The 24,567-nt window shown below is 36.3% G+C and overlaps 1 protein-coding gene across 1 annotated transcript in view; it reads left to right on the forward strand.

Annotated features, from left to right (window-relative positions):
* The first annotated feature begins 3,006 nt into the window (after positions 1-3,006).
* The window catches only part of NYAP2 (neuronal tyrosine-phosphorylated phosphoinositide-3-kinase adaptor 2), a 260,638-nt gene continuing 239,077 nt past the window's right edge, over positions 3,007-24,567 (forward strand). The window contains exons 1-3 of the mRNA XM_036092197.2: positions 3,007-3,534; positions 3,840-4,325; positions 12,470-12,707. Coding sequence (XP_035948090.1) covers positions 12,487-12,707 — 221 coding nt within the window. The 5' untranslated portion in view covers positions 3,007-3,534; positions 3,840-4,325; positions 12,470-12,486. The remainder of the gene's footprint in view (positions 3,535-3,839; positions 4,326-12,469; positions 12,708-24,567) is intronic.

Here is a 24,567-nt window from a genome sequence, read left to right on the forward strand (position 1 = left end):
TGTTCCCTTGACAGTATAAATTTAGCTTTTAGGTATATTATTAAATGATAAATCTCCCCTTCCCCCAGTTACTCAGTATTCTAGATCCTGGAGCACTATATCATTATCCATTGCTTGACAGTCCCTAAGTCATGCGTAGCTTCTGTCTACATCTACATTGTTGTATAGGCAAAAATCATGAGGAACATATGGTTCCCATTCTACCAAGACTTTCATTTCATGCTATTACCAGAATGCTTAGAAATCCTGATTGGATGGGAAAATTAGCTTTTTCCCTAGTGGAATAATTTCATTATAACAGAGGTGTCATCTCCCTAAGCTAAATGTGGAAAGAATAATAGAAAGATTACAGATCGTGAAAAAAAAAAAAAAAACTAGAAAGGCTTTGTTATAAATTATGACATGACTTCAGAGAGTACATCTTGATATATTTGAATAAACCCCTTAAGTTTAGGTAACTAGATTGCTCGGTTTCAATTCTCATTTTCTCATTTGCATCACTTTTATACAGAAAGCACTCCCCACCATCTGGCTGATTTATAGACTAAGACGCACTTTCAGAGAGCTTCAGCGCTCCTTATCTATCTGAGTTCATGGAAGGGACCTACTTAACCCCGAGAACATCAGCTCTCTTAGTCAGTACAGCACAACAGAAAGAGCCCAACTTTATCTGGACTTAAGAACTTTAAAAAAAATAAGTCATGAGGCATTTCAGTGACTGGTTTCTATGACATCAGAAACATCTGTGTATTTTATGAAGATGTTCAAGAAATAAACCAACACATAATTGTAATTTGAGTTTGTTGGTATCTCTATACCTTTATTCTTGATATAAAAATTTTCAACTTTAATTTTGTACTGGGAACTTTTTCTCTGAATACTACTGAAATGATTAGAAATGAATTCTACATTTGGTTCTAAGGTTATTTGAAAGTGTAGATCCTTTTCTGTTTCATTCAGTGAGACCTAAAGAGCTGGTTCTGGGGACCTCCTAGACACCAACCCCCAACGGTGCCATAAGCTTCTAAACACAAATATATCTTCAGAGAAGACATTGCCTGATCAATATGAACTGTGGACTGGAATGAGGAGGGCATGGGGTTGAAAAGATAGGCTTGATACAATGTGATGGGTCCCAAACTCTATTCTGTGAAAAGAAGAGAAAAAAAAATGAGAAATGAAAACAGGAAGGAAACACAATAATCATAAATTTTCCTAAAGCTGAAAATATTAAATATAAAGAACTACATGTTATACTCTCTCTATTCTCTGGGGATAAAAATCCTTTTTACTCTTGGGATTTTTGTGGGAAAAAAGTGTGTTTTTTTTTGTTGTTGTTTGTTTGTTTGTTTTTATCATTAGCAACCATAAGTCAATCTCTCCTCATTTTGTTTGAAATTATCCTGGTGTATGATCTCAAGGTGACTGAGAACCACTGTGTTGTCAAGGTTGATGAGATGCAGAGAAGCCCAGGGACCTCTTATCCTTATCCCAATGATCCAATGAGTGTGAGTCCTGAAGCAAGTCAGTATGCTTATCCGGGTATTAATTTTCTCCTATGTAGAAATGGGTTTTATAGTGGTGTCTATTTGAGCTCTCTATAGTTAAAAAATGTAGTTCCCCCAAACTTGATAGAATTGTCGGTAATGATAAATTACTTTCACTTCTTAAAATGTCCGTCAAAGAATTTCTTTATAACGAATCTTTTCTGCCTTTGGTCACATGCTGAAAGACAACTTTATGAGAACACTTGACCACCAAAAATAACCTCTTGATGACAGTGTGGTGACTGTTACTAGTTTGTATGTGGTACTCGAGGCACTTTTTTCCCCCACAATCTTCAAGAGAGAAAGTGGGGGGGGGGCAGGATTATAAAGAGAGGGAGAGAGAGATGTGGCCTCTTCTCTTTCCTAATTAAATTTCCCTTCCTTCTTTCATCTATCTAATCTTCCACAGTGTATGAAACAGATGTTCTGTTCTATCCAAAAAGTAGAGGCACAAAGACTGGGAAATAAGTGACATACGTGATTTGTTTTAAGAATGCACATTAGGACATGTGAAAACTGAAACTCTTATAGCAATGCAACATGTTAATTTTATTTTTCTCCAGATACTTCCAAGTTAAAAAAAACAAAAACAAAAACATTTGCAAGAGTGTAGTACAGTTTCAGATAACATTTAAGAATTAGGAAGGTAAATTTAAGTTTATTATTTTTTATGGTCTGTTGATGCATGAAAAATTACATTCAGATCACATTATTCTAAGAAATTAGTTATGAATTTAGATTTTTGGATGCAACCCTTGGGAAAATCAATTTGTGAGTGAAAGTGATTTACAAAAAAAGTTGCTGGAAAAAAATGTGGTGAAAAAAAGTCTACTGGTCACTATTGAATAATAAACTCATTCCCCCCCCCACAAAAAAAAATTGGTATTTTAACCCCATTTAAGCAGAAACTCACTGCTATTGTTACATTTGCCATAATACCAACTTACACAATAAAACACCCATATTATATTTCACTATACTTCTTACTCTGAGGAAAAACAGGTCAGATAAAAACTTAGAGCTTATGTGTATGCATAGACACACATATTTTTGTATACATATATACATATATTTGTATAAGTTGTATTATGTAACATGGCATATACGCATATATTCAGCAGGCTTTTAAGAATGGAATGAGGATAGTCCTCAGGAAATGTAGGAAATAGGATGACTTTAAATAATTTCAACAGTGCGTCTACCAGAGTCAGTGACACATACACCATAGTTAATTCACATCTTATTTTTGTTAAAAAAAAAATCGCGCCTGCTCTCCGAGTGCGATCTTTATTCGACATACGTGTGTGCCGTGCATGTTCTCGCTAAGTGGGTTAGTTTTGTTCTCATGCCATGGGAGCAGGTGGTATGAAGCTGTTTTGATGAGGTTAAAAGGCTCCTCCCCTCTTTCCCCAAGCAGCAGCCCGAAGTACGTCAGCAGTAATTGTGTGCCTGGCTCGGGTATGCAGGGAGGGTGGAGGCAAAATTGATATCAAATAAGGGTATCAAACTGAGATCTCGATGTTCCATTTAAGTTGTTGCTCATTTTCATTAGCCATGCCAGGGGTGAAAAGCTTATCACTTAAACACCCTCTGTAGTAAGAACATTTATTTTTGATGGATTTATATTTTTCTTCTCCATAAAGATTGAATTAATGTTGTAGTGGATATAGATGAAGGGGTTTCTTTATCCTCTTTTCGTTTTATTATTTACTAATCAGACTTCAGTTCAGATAGATAAAAGAGAGAGGTTCTGTTGCCTAGATGTGAGGCCTTTAATGAGGATGGGAGGCCCCAGGGAGGCGAAATCTGAAGTAGAACGATGCTGCTTTCGGGTTTCTTGTCATTTCTTCAGTTCCTTCTTCTCCTCCCTTTTCCAATGGGCCTAGTGAGCAGGAACTATCCAAGGTGCTAGAATGCTGGCAGCTTTGCCGTTCAATGCAGACGGATTGCAGAAACAGAGAAGAAAGATTACTGCTTATTTCAGAAGGTAGGTTCTTTGTTTCAGAATCCCTGATTAATCAGCAGCAGCATCAACAGACTAAGGCAGCTGGAGAGGAGAGAGAGAAGCAGGAAGGGAGGGAGTCAGGGGAAGGGAGGGAGGGAGGGAGGGGAAAGAGAGAGAATGGGAGAGAGAGAGCTGGTTGTCACGGGGGAGGGACGATGCCACAAGCTAAGCTGCTCCAAACCTTCTGTATGTAAGTGGCAATGAGAAAGAGCATCTTTTTGGCTGAAAGGAGACATTTAGAGAGGATGCTTCTGATTTTTTGTTTTCATTTATTTTTGTCTTCACAGAATATAATCAAATGAGCCACCTTAGCCAGCCTGGGTGATTGCTTCGAGTCTTGTAATAATCTGTGTAGCAAAGTGGGTAAAATCATTCAATTTCTTTCCTGCTGGACCTGGAAGGAGAGGGGCTGTGTATTCATCCCCACCCATTAGCTATGCCCTCTTTTCTCTGAATGTCGATTTAAGGAAGCAAGCACCTGTCTTCTGCCACCGTATCTTCCTAGCAAACTTTAAAGGCCATTTTATCTGATAGGAAGAACATCAAGAATGCTCTGATCTCTAGTGATGAAGAATCTGGGAATGGACACTTTTCCCATCCAGATACAATGCACTTTAATTGAAGAAAAACTGAGCTGAACTACAAGTCTATTTCTTATGGTGCTGGATTACTCCTACAGAACTGCCCTGAGATCAACCGCGAGAGAGGGCTCTGACAGACACAAGTCACCTTCTGATTATTGCACTTAGCTCTCCCTGGAGACTTAAATTTTGGTATGTATCTCATTTTTCAGATTCTCTAAGCATGCTAATTGAATCCAGCACTAAATAGATCAAGCAATCTGGTTATGAAATGGAATGGATTTTATCTGGGGATACTTAATGCTGAAGTTTGCATGTCTTATTAGGTGGAACAGAATAAAGCCACAGCAAAGGCATCCAAGGCTTTAATAAGCCTCAGGCTATTTTGTACCCTCTTACCCACTTAGTTATATTATCCCGGAAATGGTTAAACTAGATTTTCACTGGTAAAATAAGCCATGTTAAATCATCAAAAGCATTGAAAATATTTTCCAGGGTATTAATTGGCATTCACGTTGTGCATGCTAGCTATTTATCTGCTATTCCATACCATAAATATTTTACAACAGTCTCTCAGCACATTTGTGTCAGCCTAATTTTGCATTCTCAAAAAAAAAGAACCTACAAAAAAAAAAAACAAACTATCAGACATACACCCAAGCTGAAACTGTTTCTTCCTAACTGAGTAGACATAAACCTCTTTGAGAAACATGTATTTTAATATCACTCAATATCAGGAAGATTTCCTTAGCCTCATCACAACAAATATTTTCAATAGAACTTTAAGTAGACTTGTTTTACTTGGGACACACACTTATTTTGTTGGGGTGTCTCCATTTTAATTTTTCCAAGAACCAGAAATATTTTAAATACATGAAATGAAGGTCTTCCCTAGCTGGAAGAACTATTACATGAAATAATGTTCCTTCTCATTAGGAAATCATAAAGTTGTTTTGGGACCACAGAACTGTATTCTTTTGTAAACATAGCCCCCAAATAAGGGAATCCAGTGTAAGAAGTTACACAATGTAGTTTTAGTCCTTTTAACATGCAAGAATTTGTAACCAAGTAGTATGAAATAATGACTGTAGAGCAAGAGTGAAAATTAACTCCTCTCCTAATTCTTCACATGTTAAATAATGCTCCAACTTATTTTCTATATTGTCAATTGGTAAACAGATTAATATGAGAATATGTGAGCCACAAATACCAAAATTATTTTATTTCTCTGTGGAAATTGCAACATATGTTTGCCAACTCAGCAAAGAAGGGGACTCTGAAGGACATGGACAGTTTAGGAAATCAGTGAAAATGGACCTGAGAGAAAATACTACAACTTCACAAGGAACTATTGAGAAGCCCAAGGACTTGAGGCATTTGCAAAGTTTAGAAAGAGAAGTGCAAAAATCCTAGAGACAAGAAGGTTGCCTATTGTTACAAAAAAAAAAAAAGTCATATACTCTCAATTCAATTAGATGGTTTCCATTGCAGCTCCAGTCAGCAATTTATCATACTGACTATATCTACTTTGCAAATACTACCTTGTAAGCATCTGGAAACATTTGGCCAAAGGCTCAGAAAAGCACCTAAGCCATTGACATTTTGTGTGAGTCCCTAATATTACTGGAAATGTGCTATTGCTTTAGACCATAGGCAAATAGCACCATGACAACCTGGAAGTTGGGGGTTGGTGTCCAATTTATGATGCTACTCCATTAACATAAACTATGCCCATTTTACCCATTTGGGGAAGGGAGAGAGTGGAGAAAAACTTACTACAAAGTAATCTGCTTTCTGAGAAAAAAGCAATCAGTGTCTTTGTAGTCACTTCAACAAGCTCTCGTGGTTTTAACTCTAACATTTCCCATTTTGGGCAGAACAGCTGCATTTTGATGAAAGTGAGAATAAGAAAATGAGTCTGACCATTTGTGGGGTTGAGGGTAGGATTTTAAGCATAATCAAAGTGAAATGATAAGGTTTATTTTTGACACATTATCAGAAAAACAATTTTGACATGGTTTACACAGGTTACGAATTATAACCAGGCAATCTTGTCTGTTGATTTGATCCTATGTGAAGTCAGCAAATTTTAGAAATTAATTTGCATACATATTTTACATATGTATATGAAGCCTGATTATTTAAATACTTATATTTTCACAATGTGTTTTCAAATTGGTCTGAGTACATGCAGAAAATGTAAGAGCTCTTTTTCCTCCCCCTGAACAACAACAACAAAATAGTTAAAATTGCCTTGGGAAACTTATCCGGATGAGTTGATTCTGCTGGACAAAACAGAATTCTCTATCTTGGAGAAGATGCAATGACTGGAGTGGGAGGGAAAATCAACTTTTAATAGCTCAAATTCTAATAACTTCCTCACAGCATTGAGACAGGTGTGGTGTGAAAACCTCAGAAATAACTAAGGAGGGGGGGCTTGGAAAACTTTCCCATATGCAAATGAAATGAAATACATAAATGTGAAATGAAGGCAAAATGCCTAGTCTTCCTACCAGGATATTTATTCCCTTGTATGTATTTTGTTTTTCCCAATCAAAACAAATAGAATTATAATAATAACACAAGATAAACATTACATGATGCTAACTATAACATTATCTTATAGGGTTAACTGTGACCTAAAATTTAAGAAGCTTCTTAACTTCAAGAACTGGGGAGCAATTCTCTCCCAAACAGTTGCTTTTTCTTCCTCCATCACTCAGGAGATATGGAAAATATCTGGATTAAGGGAGTTTTCACAACTTTAAGTCTTGGAAAACCAAAGTTTTAGATGGAGAACAGTTCCATTTCAGGAATTCTGAATAAACAGTTTAAGAAGAGATAAAAGAACGGGCCCCCACAAGGGCCAGTGGGCTAATTAATTCAGATGACACCAATATACTAGAACCCTGCTTTTGGTAAATGGTGGCCAGTGATCCATTAGAAGGCTCTGCCTGATAAGTCAGTGTACACACCCACCTGAGCCAGTCCTCGTGGAGCTAGAGTGACTGATGTCACAATGCATGAAATTACACTAAAAGAGGAATTTGTTCTGAATTTTAAGAAAAGAGAAATACTTTAACTTGGATAAGAAGATGGCATGCTTAATTTTTATCTGACCCTTTCTGTATGTCTTTTCTTCAACAACAGCCTGTAATTAATTAAATACCTTCTCTACTATGGAGAACCCAATCTTGACACCAGTTAGTGCCACATTAAATATCTTCTGGTAAATTGAGGTTACAAAAATTTTATTCCTAATTTACAAGATAAATCTACATAAATGTATGTTCTTAAAGTTTTGCATACACTTAATTCTCAAAAATGTGCTCCATTTTTTTTTTTTTTTTTTGGCTTTAACATTGAAAGTCATGTAGTGTCTCAGCTTCTTGGGTTCCTTGGATGCAAGTAGTGGCTACAGAAAGAGAAAAAAAGGAAGTGGATTTTTGTGTTTCTATGGATTCTATTTGGATACCTTTGTATATGTGATAAATAGTTTTATTTCAGTGGAAACATTGTAAAGAAATGTAATGCTATTTTCAGCTCTAGGCTCAGAATGGATAAGTGATGGTTTTACACAAAAGAAAATAAAGACATGGTTAATTCAATACAAAGTTAAATGCTTAATGTTTTAAATATGGACCTCAATCTCACCAGTTTAAATTTGTTCATCTTAGCTGAGTAGAATGAAATTTTAGAAAGTGTCACAATATTATATAAAATAGTCTTTGTGAAGGGTGTGGTCTATAGGAAATAAGTAACAAGAGTGAAAGAATAAAATAAAGATGAGCAATTAACTATCCAGTTGTGTTTAAGCCAACATCTGTAGCTTTTATTACAATGGTAATTATTTTAAATACAATAATCCAAAAATCAAAGAAAAGGAGGGTTTTATGAATGCACAATACAGCAGTAGAAGAAAAGCGTAAAGTGAAGATGTGAAGCTATCTGATTTGTATGGGGATTCTGATCTCGGTCATTTTAAGTGCTTTCCCAGGACAGTCCTGACACAGATTTTCAATATTAGCCACAACTTCCAAGAAAAAAGAACACACATACAAATCTTGCACTATTTGAGTCCATGCCATGCATTCTTATTAAGACCTATCTACCTTGTAGATGAAGACCAAGGATGTCAGCTTTCACCCAATGCTCCGGGGGTGAGGGGGCTAAAATATTTAATTTGTTAGGAGCAAAAATGGCTTCAGACACATACTAATTCAAATAAAGGGGATAACTGGAGAAATGTACAATCAAAAGCTCCCTTCAACCTCACTCACTTTGTTGTCACAAATGTACCATGCAATCATTTGAGGTCTAATAACAATTTCTTACTTATTACGGTAGGGCTAAAGATGCTACCTAAAGGAGAAGGGCTCTTTTGCTTCTTAACTAAGGTCTTCCTAAGATGTCAACATTAGGAATTAGGTGCTCAAGACAAGCTTTTACAAAATACTTGCATACAGGATTGTTGTTCAAGGGCCAGAAATGAACTTGATTTAATACCCAGCAGTCAAAACGAAGCCAAGTTTTTAATGGTATAGAGCATACCTTATTCAATATCTATCTTAGCCATAACTATAAATTTCTGAAAGACAGATTTATGATCATACCTGACTGTGGGTTCTCACTACATAGAAATTGTAGCTGTTGTAATAAGATAGACACTTCACATCAAGTTCACTTTTCTTTAGTGAGGCCTCACCTTCCTTTAGTGAGGAGTGAATGAATAAATCAGTTCATTCAGAGTTCAGTTGGCTTAGAAACATCCTTTGCCTTGGAAGGGTAGAGTCTGAGTATTTGAGCTTCATGGTTCTTATGTGCCAATTCCCTTATTTTCTAGGTGTAGAAAATGGGGCAGAATGGATAAATGATCTGTCTGCATGCATTTGGTTAGGGGGCAAGTCTATGAATGCCTTCCATGCCTCCATTTACACATCTGTGACTAAGAACATTGAACTGCACTAAACATTCTATTCACTTATGTTCCAAAGTAAAAATGTGTTTATCAAGGAGTGATTACTAAACATAATCTTGGCCATGGTTAAGAATTGTGAAAAGTATCTAATAACAATGTTATTGACTAGTGATTATGCTGACATTTCTTGAATATGAATTTTCTAACCAAACTTCCAACAGTGTAAGGAGGTAAGTATCATTCCAACCACCGTTGCAAAAACACGGAAACTAAAGCTTAGAGGGGTTCATTAAATTGCACAAAGTCAGAGACCGAGGGGTGCTTTCATTGGGATTTTCAGTCTGTACTGCTAAAGTTCTCAGTTACATTCTTTAGGACTGCCTAACTGCCCTCTGCCCTGCCCCCCATTACAAACTATCTTTTACATGTGGACAAGAGAGCCGAAAAGTGTGATGCTTGAACATTGGTAGGGTCCAAGTCCATTGTTTATGTTTATTTTTGAAGGCTAGGTATAATTGTTGAAAAATGTTCTTTTATCATCCTCAAAAATTGGTGACCATAAATCATGACAAACTAATGAAACCCACGACTGCCACCTGAATCAGTGCCCTTGTCACACTGCATTGCAATTTTTTATTTATCATGCTTATACACTGCAATGTGATTGTCTAGAAGGACACAGCTTTGCCTCATCAGTGCCTCGTTCATAAGAGCTGCTCAAGAAATACTTGAATAGGGGTGCTTGGGTGGCTCAGTCAGTTAAGCGTCTGCCTTCGGCTCAGGTCATGATCCCAGAGTTCTGGGATCGAGTCCTGCATTGGGCTCCTTGCTCAGTGGGGAGTCTGCATCTCCCTCTGCCTATCACTCCCCCTGCTTGTGCTCTCTCTGTCTCTCTCAAATAAATAAAATCTTAAAAAAAAAAACAAATAATAAATGAACAATCGTAGAATCAAATCCTTCCCTAGAACTAGATGACAATCATGCTCGCATTCATCCAATTTCATTATCTGGAAGTTTTACTAGATTTTATGGTTGATTTTCATCCCTTAAATTTTCATCTCAACTTTTTAAAAAATCTCATAGTACAACTTTCCATAGTATAAATATTTTATGATATTATTGTTTAATATTGTCTCGGAATAAACACAATTTAAACTCCAGCCAATTTGAAAGACCACTTAGAGAGATAATTAATTTTCAGAAGTAACCAATTAACCTTGTTAATATTTGGAATATATAAACTGTATAAAGGATGTCTGTTGTCATTTGGATGGAAAGAAAATTTAAAGGAAGAAACACAAATTTGGGGGTAATGCTTTCACAATGGGATATATACAGCTTAGCTCAAGGGCAAAGTGGGAGTGTTCATCTTCCACCTTGAGGCATTATCTCTGGAATCCTTGTAATACTGACTTGGCTCACTTAACTATGGTAGAATTAATTGCCATAAAGTTATACAGATCTTTTTTTTTTTTTTTTATCCAGGTACACCTAGTGCTGAAGTCTATAGTAGAAATGAATTCTCAATAATGGTAATGCTTCAGCTTTCTGAGAATCATGTTCCTATATTTTTTTCCTGAAAATTGCAGTCGTTTGTTGCAGTAATTTCTTATTTCTATGTATGTCCACCACTTGAGCATCTAAACTCATGGACTGATATTACAATACAATTCAATTATGCTAGATAGTTGGAATTAAAAGATCATTTCATTTGCCAACCCATTATGACTTAAAACAAAACCAAACATAATAAAACTTAACATAACAAAAAAGAAATCATGAGTCAACAAACAACTCCTATCCTCTATTTTCAACAATTTCTTACAGATTGGAGAATAAATCTTTAAATTCAGAGTGGGACTCAAATAACATATGAATTGACTGGCAGCTGAAATGCTAATAAACTCCGATAAGAAATAAAGTTTCCATAGCTACCATCCAGGTAGGGAATATGATTTTACTTGTAAAAAAATCAAAATGAAAATTATTTGTAATGGCAAAAATGAAAACCTAGGATGTCTACATTAGATAGTTGGGCTGATATTTTAAAAGTGTCTTTCTGAGCCTTTTAAAGGAAATAAAAGATGTAAATATAATTTATAATTTTAAATGGCCAACTTTTTTTCTTGTTAATTGATTTTGCTTTTGATTTTTCAATCTGACTCAATTATACCAGTTTCCTATACAACAGTGAAGATGCAGTTGAGGACAGGAAGTCTTATTAAGCTAGATGGGTAAAATACTCAACTTGTAGGCAATTAATTAATTAAATTTCAGTTCTTTTTTTGATTGATTAAAGCACCATTTCTCTATCCCCTGGCTTCATTGATTTCTATGATTCATTGGATACTTCTACTTCTAAGCATCCTGATTTTCATAGCCTGTTGGTTATTCATCACCCATCTATCTATACACATAGACACATTTGACATTACCGTTGCTGCCAATCTTCTACATGTACTTTTATTATGGTAATATTAGCTAATATTATTATATGCTTATTATTGTTAAACTCTATGCTAAATTCTTTAGACCATCACTTCTCTAAATCGTTATATCAACAGGAGGTAGAAGCTATTATTCCATCATTTTGTAGGTGAGTGGAATATGTATTGGTTGAAAGTCCTATGTTTTGTTGTTTTGATTTGATTTTGGTTTTTCGGTAATCTCTTCTATGGTCTGGGTTTTTAAACCTTCATATAGCAGTGAAAACTGTAGTTGTCACGGCTTGAATTACCAGACTGGTGAAGATTAATATGATCTTGGTGACCTATGATATTTGAATCATAGTAGGAATCCATGATGGAGCACCATTTTGGAAAATAATGTTGGGTCAAAAAGGGATTATTTCCAAAACAAATTATATTAAAAAGGTGTATTTCCTTGAGTACTGCTTATATTTTGCACAAATGGTTTAGGTTTGTAGATCTTAATTTAAAATTATAAGGAAAACACACACAATAAGAAAATTCTTTCCAAATAATTATATCATTTTATTTCAGATTGAGCAAAGAAGTCTTTATGGCAATTAGGAATAAATGAAGCTTGGATCTGATATATCTTACTGACACAAGAACACATTTTTGAGAAACAAAACCATGACGCTAAATACATAAACCAAACATTGATGTTGGCACATTGTATTTGTATGCTCACATTACCTATCACTGTGAGAGATTTGGCCTTTGATGTGCTAATTTTGTTGGTTTGAGGAGTGTTTGCTACTCAGGCAACATTCATTTAATATTTACTTCAAATACTCTTGATGGTTTGTAGTTTCTAATGAGGCATTTTCTCCAAATAGATTCTACCATAATCATTGGAGCTTTTTGGTCTGACGAGATACTGGGGTGAATAAACAGCACCTTGTTTTTTATCTTCACCTTTGATAAAGGTAAAATGTGTTCTCATCCTACAGGAAGTGTTCCTTTTTACATGATACCCTCCAAGATGATGAGTTCTAATCCTGAGGAAGACCCTTTGGACACATTTCTCCAATATATTGAGGATATGGGGATGAAGGCCTACGATGGCTTGGTTATTCAGAATGCATCAGACATTGCTCGAGAGAATGACCGCTTGAGGAATGAAACCAACCTGGCCTACTTGAAGGAGAAGAATGAAAAACGCCGAAGACAAGAAGAAGCAATAAAACGGTAAATATAAATAAAAGTATTCTGAGTCTTGGGTACACAAAGAAATCGGTGAGTTCTGCAAAGGCTGTGATGTTGTCACCTGGTCAGGAAGGATGTTTACCACAGTTAGGCTTGATGAGACAAAGTGAAATTGGCACCTCAACTACAACAGAAATACAATTCTTCTGACTCACAGGACTCTCGCATTAGCTAACAAAAGTTATTTACTGGTGTGTTGTGCATATGGAGGTACAACTGGGACTGGGAAAGAATTCAGTTTTCTTTAATAAAAACTCATACCAAACAACCTCTTGATAAAAGCCCAAGGGAACACATAAGCACTTTCATAGTCAATGTTTGATGAAAATCCCCACCTTATTTAATGATCTTTGTTTATAGTTCTTACTTTATAATAGTCATCTTCTTAGATTATAAAAAGACTCATCGATAATTAGAATTATATGAGCCTCTGAAGGCAGGGGGAACCCTCACCGTGTGCTCTCTGTGCAGAGTTTTATGACTATTACATATCTTGTCTGGTACCAAGTGCCCCAGGTTTATTGAAATGAAATGACTTTTATGCTACAAAACCTACAGCTACAAGCAAATAAGTGCCAGATTACAGCTTCCAAACTGAGGCTAAATTTCCTGGGGCAATGAAACCCAAAGAAAGATATACATCTTTTGATTTCCCAAAGAATGTCATAGTGTTTCCGGCGTGTGTATGTGTGTGTGCATGCTCAATAGGGGTATAGGGAGAGGCATATTGTGTTATACAAAGTCTTATTTTTTCAATAAGGTCTATTTACCAAGTGCAAAGATTCAGAATTTAGAAAATTAATTCATATCAATTAGCTGGATACTGAATAATATTAGTTAAGCTATTTTGATAGTTGGTGGATTTTTTCATTTAATCCGACATTAATACTTTGCTTACTCTCTGTGAACATTATGATATTAGGGAAATTATTATTTTAAGATGAACTATTTATTCTTATAATGAAACTAGATAAGGAGGCACTACTTTAATCGTTTAATGGTATGTAACTTTATATGAGAGGTTTGGGAGAGAGAGAGAGATTTAGAAACCAAAAAGAGAAATGTTACGGAGGATTATTTTTGAAACAGGGTAATCTTTTTATTTTGGACTATTAAAATGGAAATCCATGCATTACCAGGTATAAAAATGTTTGCAAAATTACATACTTGATAAATGTTGCCACAATTGTGTATATTTAAGTCAATGTGTTGTTGGGGATTATGTAATTTTTTATTTCTACCCAATTTTAGTTGTTATCACCAATTTCCTTCTAGGATACACTAAATGTCCTTTCTTCAGGACAATTTTTCCCCCGGGAATTAATTCTGATGGACTTATGTATGTATGCAAGCATTTTGCTTTTATGAAAATGAGTTTTCTAAAATTCATTACAAAAAAGGATAACCCACATGTCTTCTAAAACAGCTTCACATCTAAAATGAAAGTTTTCCTGATCTTGACATTAAAACTCAATAATTCATTCTTTTCTTTAACCTTAAATATAGAATTATTTGAAGTAGTTGCATTAGATTTTACAGAATACTAAAGCGTGCTTATCACTGTACTACTAACTTCTGTGTTCCATCAACAACCTTTAGAAGGGTTCTATCTAAAGATATTAAGACAGTGGACTTATCTTCAAATTGAATTCTGACTCCACCCTGAAGTAAGGATCAGGCAGAGAGACTTAATCCAGGTCATAAGGAATGACACCGATCCACGTGAGATAGGTAGGGCACCTCACACCTGAGGTCAAGATGATTCAAGACCACTGGCAAACAATGCATTCAGTATGCACTATGGTTGCTGATGGCCAAACTACAGTGTAAGTTTCATGAGAATGATCCTATTTTTCCATACAGTTCTTCAAACAGGATCTAAAGTAGATCTATCGTTCAATAAACATTTGCTGTTAAATGTATTAACTAATTGGAGAAATACATCTTAAAATTTTGCTAAGTGCCAGGCAATGTTCCAGACCTTGATGAGACAGCAATGAACAGAACAAAGTTCTTGATATAAGGAAGCTACATTCTGAGGGAAGGGTGAAGAGGAGACAACACTAAATGTAATTATATATAAATAAATATATAACAGGTGATAAAACAAAGCTTGGTAAAGGAGATAAAAACAGAGCCCAGGGAAGGCCCCTTAAATGATGTTTGAGACATTGGAAAAGTGCTGCCAATAATGTGAGGTGTATGGCTATCGGCAGGAAGAGAACTCTAGGTAGAGGGAATAGCAAGTTCGATGTGTTCCAAGTAGAGGACAAGGTGTCACACAGTGACCAAGGCAAGGATTGGGGGGATGTAATTCTAGACTGGTAGAAGGCCACCAGGTAATGTAGACCTTTATAAGCTCTTGTGTTTTATTCTGAAGAAGAAAACAAAATTCACTGAAGATTTTTGGGCAGAGGTGTGGCCTGCGTTAACTGAACATCTTCCCAGGGTTACTCTTGCTTCTGTGTTGAATAGATGGATTGGGCATGGCTAAATGTAGGAAGTCCAGAGAGAAAGCCTTTGCAGTAATTCAGGTGAGAGATGATGGTGGCTTGGACTAGGGTGGTAATAGTAAAGGTGGCATAAAATGATCAAATTATGGGCACCATCCAAATTTTCTAATTGATGAGATGTAGGAGTTGAGTAAGAGAAAAAAAAAACTGAAGATGGCTTTCAACTTTGTCTTGCTGTTGTTTTGTTTGCATGTGTGCATGTGTGTGTTTTGCTTTGTCTTTTGCCTGAAACACAAGAAGAATGAATGCTTTGTCTTTTGCCTAAATGAAATGGCAAAGACTAGAAGAGAAGAAGTTTGAGTTAACTGTTAAAGGAATAAAAGCTCAGCTTTGGTATCCCAATTTTGTGAGCCCTTTTGGATGTCCAAGTAGAGAATCCTGGATAGATAGTTGGGTCCGGGATTTATGGTAAGATCAAAGCTAGAGACATAAATATGAGGGTCATCATAGTCTATAGATTTCAAGGCATGAGCCTAGTTGAATATACCTAGAATATAAAATTAGAGAGGGTTGGGAGAAGCATCCCTGACTGTTCCCTGGGGCACCTGACTGCTTACATGATAGGAACAATAGAAGAATCCAGGAAGAACAGCCATAAGAGAGGGGAAGAACCATGAAAGAAGGTGATGTCTCAGAGTGAAGTGAGAAAAGTGATTAAAGAAGATAGATTTTACTGATGGATCAGCCATGTTGAAACCTGAGAATTGACGCCTCTTACCACATTGGTGTTATTGACAAGAACAGTTTTGGTGAAGGGCTAGGGACAAAATCCAGTGAGATTATATTCATGAGAGAGTGGGAAGAAAGGAACTGAAGCAAAATATAGAGAACCATTTTGAGGGCTTTGAGGCTAAAAAAATTAAAAAATATGGAGAGTAGTTGTAGTGGAAACTGGGGTCTTTGGTACTTTGTTTTTCTATATTTTTCCTTTAAGAAGAGAGAAAACTAGCTTATTTAAAATGCTGATATGAATGATTACAATAGAAAGGGAAATGTTAATGGCTTAAGAGCAAGAAGGAAAAATTACTGTGATTATGCACTTGAGTAGGTGGGAAGGGTTAAGATCTCAGGCATCTTAGGAAAAAGCATAGACTGCCCAGCCATCGTAGGAGAAAAGATGGCCCAGGGTATGGATGTCTGAATGAGACTGAATGAATGACTAACCCTGAAGGACAAAGTCCTGAACCTGGTTCATTGTATCCCAAGCACCATTGTATTACTGCTTCCATAGCTTTTCATGTGTTAGGATTTGAAGATGTGGTATGTGTCTCTCTATTTGGTAACTCTACACATTCTTTCCCGCACCCACTCCTCCAAATATTTTTCTGGAATCCTAATTTAAAGTGTAAAAATCTTTGGAAGAGACAAAATACTATCAAAACCTCCTAAATTATTGAGACTTCTAGATGTCTTTCTTTTCCAAAAGCATGGCCCATGTACAACATGAGGACATATAGGTCTCTGGATATTGTTGGAGGGGGTGGGATTTGAGAGAGAAACATCAATGGAGCCAAAAATGCGATGATCAGATAGGAGGAGGGGTCCAAAAGCCTCACACGACTCTGTGCCAGGGCTGGCTGTGGGTTTCTTATGTTATCCTCTCTCAGTGTCCATCGTAATATCCAAATTCAACTTTATTTTGTTCATATGGTGACTGGTATTTTGGGATTCTAACAATTGAAAACATAATGATCTTTTATTTTCTTCTCACAGTACATTTTTGGAATTACTTCAATCTTCTTAATAGAAAATATATTTTTAATATTTTTGAAAACCCCCTAGCAAGATTCCAGTCACGTAAGCATTTCGGGGTTTCAGGGTTGGCAACAGAAGCAGAATACTCACATCTAAATTTAACACATATTTTAATATTTTTAACATGTAATTTATGTCCAGTTGTAAACAAATTCTACATGACATTAATGAACATAGCTTAATCAATTAAAATTCTTTAACATGTCTGCTGAATACCTTCTTTATGCTATGATTTAATATATGGGATATAAATGCTGAAAATCTAAAGATGGGCCATGTTTGACCTTGAAAAGGCATTGATGATAATTCTCTGTGAAATATGCCAGTTGCAATTTCAGAAATGTGCAGACTGCCAAGGATTGCTTAAAAAATGGAAATAGGATTTCATATGATTGACCTTCTGGATCACATATGTGCCGAAATGCCTTTTGTGCTGAAGCTGGGAGGCTTAAAACACTGAGCTCTCAGAAAAAGAATATCCTCATCACTTTCTCAGTGTTGTAAGTCACTTAGGCTTTCTGAGTCCAATTCCTTATTTTTAAACTAACTTGAGCCCCCTGTCACTCCTAACTTTCTGGTATCTTCACTTCCATTTCTCAAATGGGATTTTACTGAAAAGGCTTATTGTGGGAAAAATTCTGAATAAATAAAAAAAGTGATCCTGTTAGTGCTTTTTTTTTTTTTAACAGCCCCAAATAACATTTGATGAGAAAGAATGGGAGAGAAAGACCAAAAAGGAGAAAAGTTAATGGAGAATGAAAAAATTATTTCAGTAGCTCATCGTTTCTGCTATTTTAATTCCTAATGGTTTTGTGCAGGCACTGTTAAATGAGATTTACTTTTTATTAAAAAGCCTGTAAGAAAACAAACACTCAAAACTTACAGCTTCCAGCAAGTGAGCTCCCTTGATGTGGGTTACAAAACTCTGGTTTATCATGTGTGGGGGTGAAAAGCGATGTTTAAGAAACAGGGATGATGGGGATGTGAACCACTGATGCAGCACAGGACTAGACATTAAGAAGGAGGCAATTGATCAAAGAGAACAGAATCTGGCCACAGACAAGTTGTAAAGGCAGGGCCTGTGTGTACCTGTGAACATAAGGCCAGTTTTGGAAGCTCACTATGTATAGGTAAAGCCTTGTTTAGGATTCACTGAGGAGGAGGGGCGATCAAAAGAGCATCTGGTATATCAAGACCACATTGAGGCTTGAGCCTTCCTTTCAAGTGAATTTTTCTCTCTGGATTCTGGAACTTGTCCCGGCTCTATCTCCTTATACTATTAGCCACAGAATTTTGAAAACAATATAGGCAACGTCCCTTCAATAAAAAGCAACAAGAAAATATGTTCCCAGTACATGATTTTCTGAGTATGTTTTCTATTATCCGACCCGGTTGGATTTTTTTTCCCCCTAATGAAACAAATGTTACATTAGTGAAATTCTCCCAAACATTGCAAGTCTGGAAGACAGCTCTCCACTACAGCAAAGTGGTTCTGTCACAAAGGACTACTTAGGCTGATTAGGAACATCTCTGTTCCCTGTGGATGTCCTCAAGGGATCTATATGAGGTTATATTTCCTCTTTAAAAGTGACAGTCAGAAATGGAATTAGATTACTTACAGCTCCTTTAAAAAAATACATGCAATTGCATATTAGTATGTATACTTGGAAGTTATTTATATTTGAAGGTTTCAGTATTTCCGTTAGTCAAAGAGAAACAAACGACCACTAAATATCCTTTAGACCATGGAGGAAAAAAAAATAAAAATAAAAATAAAAGAAGTATTTGCTTTTCCTTTTCTAAAACATTGCTACCTAAAAAGCAAATGGTTCTAATACCAGGGTTTTGAATTGGTTAATATTTTAAATGATTAGCCAAGACATAATTACGCAGAGAACTCTTATTAGAGAAATGTTAACAGTTACATAAATCCTCTCTAGATAGTTATGGCTTCTGAAGTCATACTCATGATTTGTGACAAGACTATATGGAAATAGAGAGCATTTGCTGAAGTGCATTTTCGTGAGTGATCTATCCATTTGGTGCCGTATGAATACCTACTTTGGTCATGAATAGATAATCTCATTGGGTTTGTTTTAATTGGAGGCATGTAGAAAAATGAAATACCCTCTTTGTATATCAAAACAGATGTTGAAGCATCATTGCTCAGGTGAACTGAAGACAGTTAAATGAACCAGGGTTCAGAAACATAACTGTGTCAGCTTTTAAAAATATTCTACAGCTAGTCTTAAAATATTTAGAAATACTCTATAGCTAGTATAGGAATACTCTACAATTAGCGAAAGCTCCTATGCTTAGAGCCTAGGAAACAAACTCAAAAAGCCCTCAACCATAATCCTATCTAGAATGAAATTCAAATCTGCAGCATGTCAGGGTCTTGCTGGACTGCATCAGCTGATCTGATCTGATGTGAATTTCTGACCTAATTTTGCTGTAGGACTCAGTGCTCAGGCAGAGAAAACAAGGTTAATGTGTTGATAAGGGGGTGAGATTAAACAGCAGACAGTATCTTAATAACCCTCTCTAATTTCAGCTTCCTCTTGTGTTTGTGATTAATTCCAATCACTTTTGTATTAATCATTTCAGGGGACCTCAAGCTGCTTTGCTTGTTTTTATGTTAAAATTATGCATCCAGATTTTCTTTTTTTTTTTCAAAGATAAACAAGATATCCAGATATTGGAGTAATTTTGGTTAAACATCAAGTGTATGGGGAAATTTTTATTCACAGAACCATATAATTAGAAGACAGAATTCAGTAATTCACCTTGTCCACCCCTCACTGGCTGCTCTTTATTGAGCCAGAAGCCAAATCTACAAGGCTGATCCTAAATAAATTGATTTATTGAAAGTGTTCCATTTTTTTTTCCAGTGCTGGTGGGGAAAGTTAATATTAATGAGTTTGTATCCAGGGACACCACTTATGCTCATTAATATCAACTTGCCCCACTTAGCCTAAGGATACCACATTGGTCCATTCTGGCCCTTGTGCCCGTTCACTTTGCAAATCAAAGTGGTGTCTGTCCTTCTGGCCTGCCATTTTCAGGAAGGGTCACCACAGTCCTAATATGATTGATACAAACATTAGTAGCATTCATCTATTTACAATTTACACTGCATCCATATTTGTAATGAAGACAATTTTAAGTTTTTCATTCAGTCACCTGCCGAGACAGATTAGAAGCCACAGAAGGCTCATTAGAAGCCATAAAGGCTCATTTAGGATAAGCCTCCTTCTCCTCCTCACTTACCTTCTTGGGAGCTATTTATACTTGCGGTTGTTTCAACTTGAATTAGATTCCGGACCTAGCCCTGACTTTAGATTTTAAGAATCTCTGTATCTGTTCCATATCTGAAATAAATAGACAGATGTTGGCAAGAGGAGGGGCTTCCACAACATAACCCCGTATGGGCCAGTCAGTCAGCATGAGGATTAAGCTCTTCTAATGCTGAGGAAATAGCAGCAAAGAGTAGACCTTCCAAACGTCCAAACCTATGGCCACCTGAATGATTGAAAAGACACCCTTTGGAAAATTTCAGGTAATCTTTCTTTTAAAAGGAGTGTTAAATATTTAGAGATGGTTATAGATTAATTAGGCAATAGCTTTCAGTCCAGGGCTGTTTTTTATACTCTTCAGGCTCTCGGAGGATTGTCTCAATCTTTAACTAAACATGTCCTTTGTAAAATGTTCAAAAACCCAGATAAGGGAAAGGAATTATTACAGAGCAAGGCTATGAGTCAGAGGATTTTTTAGCTACTAAAAATGCAATATGGCTTAGAGAACATGTCTAATGTAGCAAATGAAACTGCTAGAGACTGAACATGTTGATGAAATAGCTCCAAGGCTTTGTCCAACTTTGACTTAGCCTGAAAAAAAACTTCATTATAAATTTATAGGTCACCTTGAAATTGATTTTGATCATGAATTGATAGAAGGAATATCAAGCCCCCCTCCCAAAATGGATCTTTGCCCCAAACATATGTCTCTAGTTAAAAGTTATTCTCAATAACACTCATATTTGGAAATACATGACAAAATATTCATGTCCATCCTAGAATATGAATATAACTAGCCTGCCAGGAAGCAGAGGGGGGAAAAAAAAAAAGCAAACTTCATTTTTTTTTAAGAAAAGCACTTTCAATAAGATATACAAGGAAAATGCTTTAAAAATAAAGAGACCAGCATTTAAAATCCATTATTTTAATTAGTAAATTGCATTTTAGTCTTTGATTTGAGGCTAAGTATACCACTCAGCATAACGTGATGTTTGAATAAGAAATGAGGTTGTTCAGCAATGAAGAGCATTACCAAGGAGACGTCTTAATTTCCTATTAGGCTGATGTTTATGGGTGTTGTTTAGCTATTTCGTTTCTACATGAATTTTTTTGGTAAGCATTTATTGAACATCTATTTCATGGCAGGCATTGTTCTAGGTTTTTGGGATAAAGCAGCAAAGTAGTAAAAATGTTTGCCTTTGTGGGATTTACAATCTTGTGGGGGTGGGAAGAGGGAGACAGACAATAAGCAAGTAAAGTATAGAGTAAGTTAAAATGTGATGAGTTGTATGAAGAAAAGTAAATCAGGGCATTGGAGGTCAGGGGTCTGGGGATAAGGCAATTTTACACAGATTGGTCAGGGAAAGGCTCACAGAGCATGTCACATTTGAGGGGAAAAAGCTGTGTTCCAGGATGAGGAAACACCCAGAGAAAGATGTCCTAGGTGGGAGCCTTTCTGGCACGTTGGAGGAACGGACCGAAGGTGAGTGTGACCAGAACTGGGCAAGTGAGGTCAGAAGGAATGGTGTTGGATCTCGACAGGACATGGAGGTCACTGTCAGAGCTCTGTCTTTTACTCAAATGAGGTAAGATGAGAAATCATAGTGTTTTGAGAGGAAGAATGCCGGCCCTATCTGATTTCTGTGATTAAAAGGAGGGTCATGCTGGCGGCTATGTGGAGAAGCGAGGGAAGAAGCTGGAGCATCAATTGGGAAGCTACAAAAACAATTATGAGGAGGGAAGATGTTGGTGTGGACCAGAGTCCATGGACAGGGGAAGATACGGTGGAATTCAAGATACACCGTGAAAGTAGAGTTGATGGAATTTGGTGACAGATTCCATGTGGGGTTGAGAGCGATGTAAAACCATGGTATTCCTATTAACTAGGATGGAAGGGGAACAGACGAAGGGTTTGGGTGAGAAAGATTTTGGACGTACTAAGTTTGATATGTTTATTAAGCTTCCAACGATTTGTTGATTTTTGTAACAATTAATGTTTCCTTTTTGATAATTTGTAGGTGAGAGATTGCATAATTTTATAGAAGTTTGAAATACTTTTATAAAACTCTAAAAGTTAGACAGACACTGAAACATTTAAGTTTGAGGAGAGGTTTTTTTTTAAGTGTTTATTTGGAGGAGAGCAAGCACAGTACATGAACCACAGCAAATGAACAACTGCCTGGAGGTCTGTCCATTGTGCAGTTAGTGGAGTTAGTGATCTTGATTCTGAGAGCAACATGATCCACACTCTCAGACACTTTCCAGTTTAGGGCAGAGATAACAGCCCTAGTCCTATAATCTAAGAAGGGAGATAAAAGGCAGGTAGGTGTAGGCCTGCTGAATACTTGATAATTTTGAAGAGAAAAAAATGCTCCGAGGATGGGTTGATTCAATTATTAGCATTGGTAATATCCACTTAGGACCTTTTTACAATGGTAGAGACATAGGTAATTAGTTTGTTAATTGACGCACATTAGGAACTTTTTCTGTTCTTGGGTATGACAATAAACCAGTAGATGATTATCCCATTGTAAAAAGACAATTTGGAGTAACACTGTGTTGGGGGGTAGGGTACAAGGGAGCATAACCGAGTGGTGGAAAAATCCTAGGGCACAGACAAAGGTGGGATGAGTAACTTTCTTTCCCGGCTTTAGTGAGACCCATAAAAAGTCCCTTAATTCTTTCTTTTTTTTTTTTAAAGATTGTATTTATTTATTTGACAGAGAGAGACACAGCAAGAGAGGGAACACAAGCAGGGGAGAGTGGGAGAGGGAGAAGCAGGCTTCCCGCTGAGCAGGGAGCCCGATGCTGCGGGGGCTGGACCCCAGGACCCTGGGATCATGACCTGAGCCAAAGGCAGACGCTTATGAACTGAGCCACCCAGGCGCCCCAAAGTCCCTTAATTCTTAAGGTTAAGTTTATTCATTTGGTAATTAGAAATAACAATATTCACTTTTTTGCATTGTTCAGAGAAATAAAGATAGAACACACGTGGAGTAGCCAACACATTGTTGCTGCTTAGAACTGGTAATTATTATTGTTGTTAGAATTAGTATTATCATTACTATTACTGCTTTTACCTTCATCATTATCACCTTCATCTTCATCACATAATGTGGTTATATTAATCATGACGTATGGCATCATGTCCAAAATGGTTCTGCTTCCATTTAGGGTAGAAACCAACACAGGGAAAGAAACAAGATTGTTAGCTTTGAACATTTGCAAATGACAAGCATACTCAGGCCCCCAAATGTGAATTTCCTACTTTATCATTCTGTTTCATCCTCTTGATGTACACATATTTTTGTTTTTTCTCTTAAAATTGTTAACGTTACATGAGGGCTGAAAGAATTTTAGCATACAAATAGATTCAATAGGTTGCAATAACTGGTAATTTTAGTTTTAATTATTAAACTGGCTTCTAAGAGCAGAGAAGCTGTCCCTTGTAGTAGGTTTTGAAACATTTGTAAATCAAATTGCTTTGAACTCACTTTGGTGTGCTGACAATGTATTTCCCAAGGGAATAGTAAATAAACTTGTATAGCATGTTATTTTTTAAATGTAATTCACTACTGAACTTCCAGATGTTTTCAGGGAACTACCCTCAAACTTTTTCCTCTTGACAAAGGAGCTACTACAATTTTACTCTTTTCATGGAAATGCATGCTTTCTGTAAAACTACCATAACTTTTAGGTTAAAGGTAAATGGTAAAAGAAATAATGAATCATGAAGATAAAATGACAACTACTTGATATCTACAAGAGCTACATTCTAAAATGTTTTTTTGTTCCTTTTGTTTTTGTTGTTGTTGTTAAGAAAAATGCTCCCTGCCGAGTGATTTCTCTTCTGGAGAACAATGTTACTTTCAAGGTTGCATGTAAATGATGCTAAAAGGTTTCAGCTTCTTATTGGTTTGAGGATTCTGGGGAAGGTTAGCCCAACAATAGCGTTTAACTGCCCTTTGCACGGAGAAAGAGCTCTTCTTTCTTGCTAGTAGATGCAGTAATTGTAACTCTCTGTTCTCTCCAGCTCTTTTTGAAGAGAACCAGAATTGCATGGAGAAACTTGAGCCTTTAAGAATTTTCCTACAGGGATTCTTGACCCCCTGGGATGCTTGTTGTTACATTGTCACATATAATTTTTTAAATGCCTGTTCTAATTCACAACTGAAATAGTATTTGTTTTGAGGAGAAATGACAAACAGGACTGGAAATGACTTGTCAAACAAGTTATATTATAGATCATTTTTAAGGAAATGTTGTTTTTCCAGCAGC

This window comes from Halichoerus grypus, chromosome 4 (assembly GCF_964656455.1).
Source record: "Halichoerus grypus chromosome 4, mHalGry1.hap1.1, whole genome shotgun sequence".
In the NCBI taxonomy this organism is placed as follows: Eukaryota; Metazoa; Chordata; class Mammalia; order Carnivora; family Phocidae; genus Halichoerus; species Halichoerus grypus.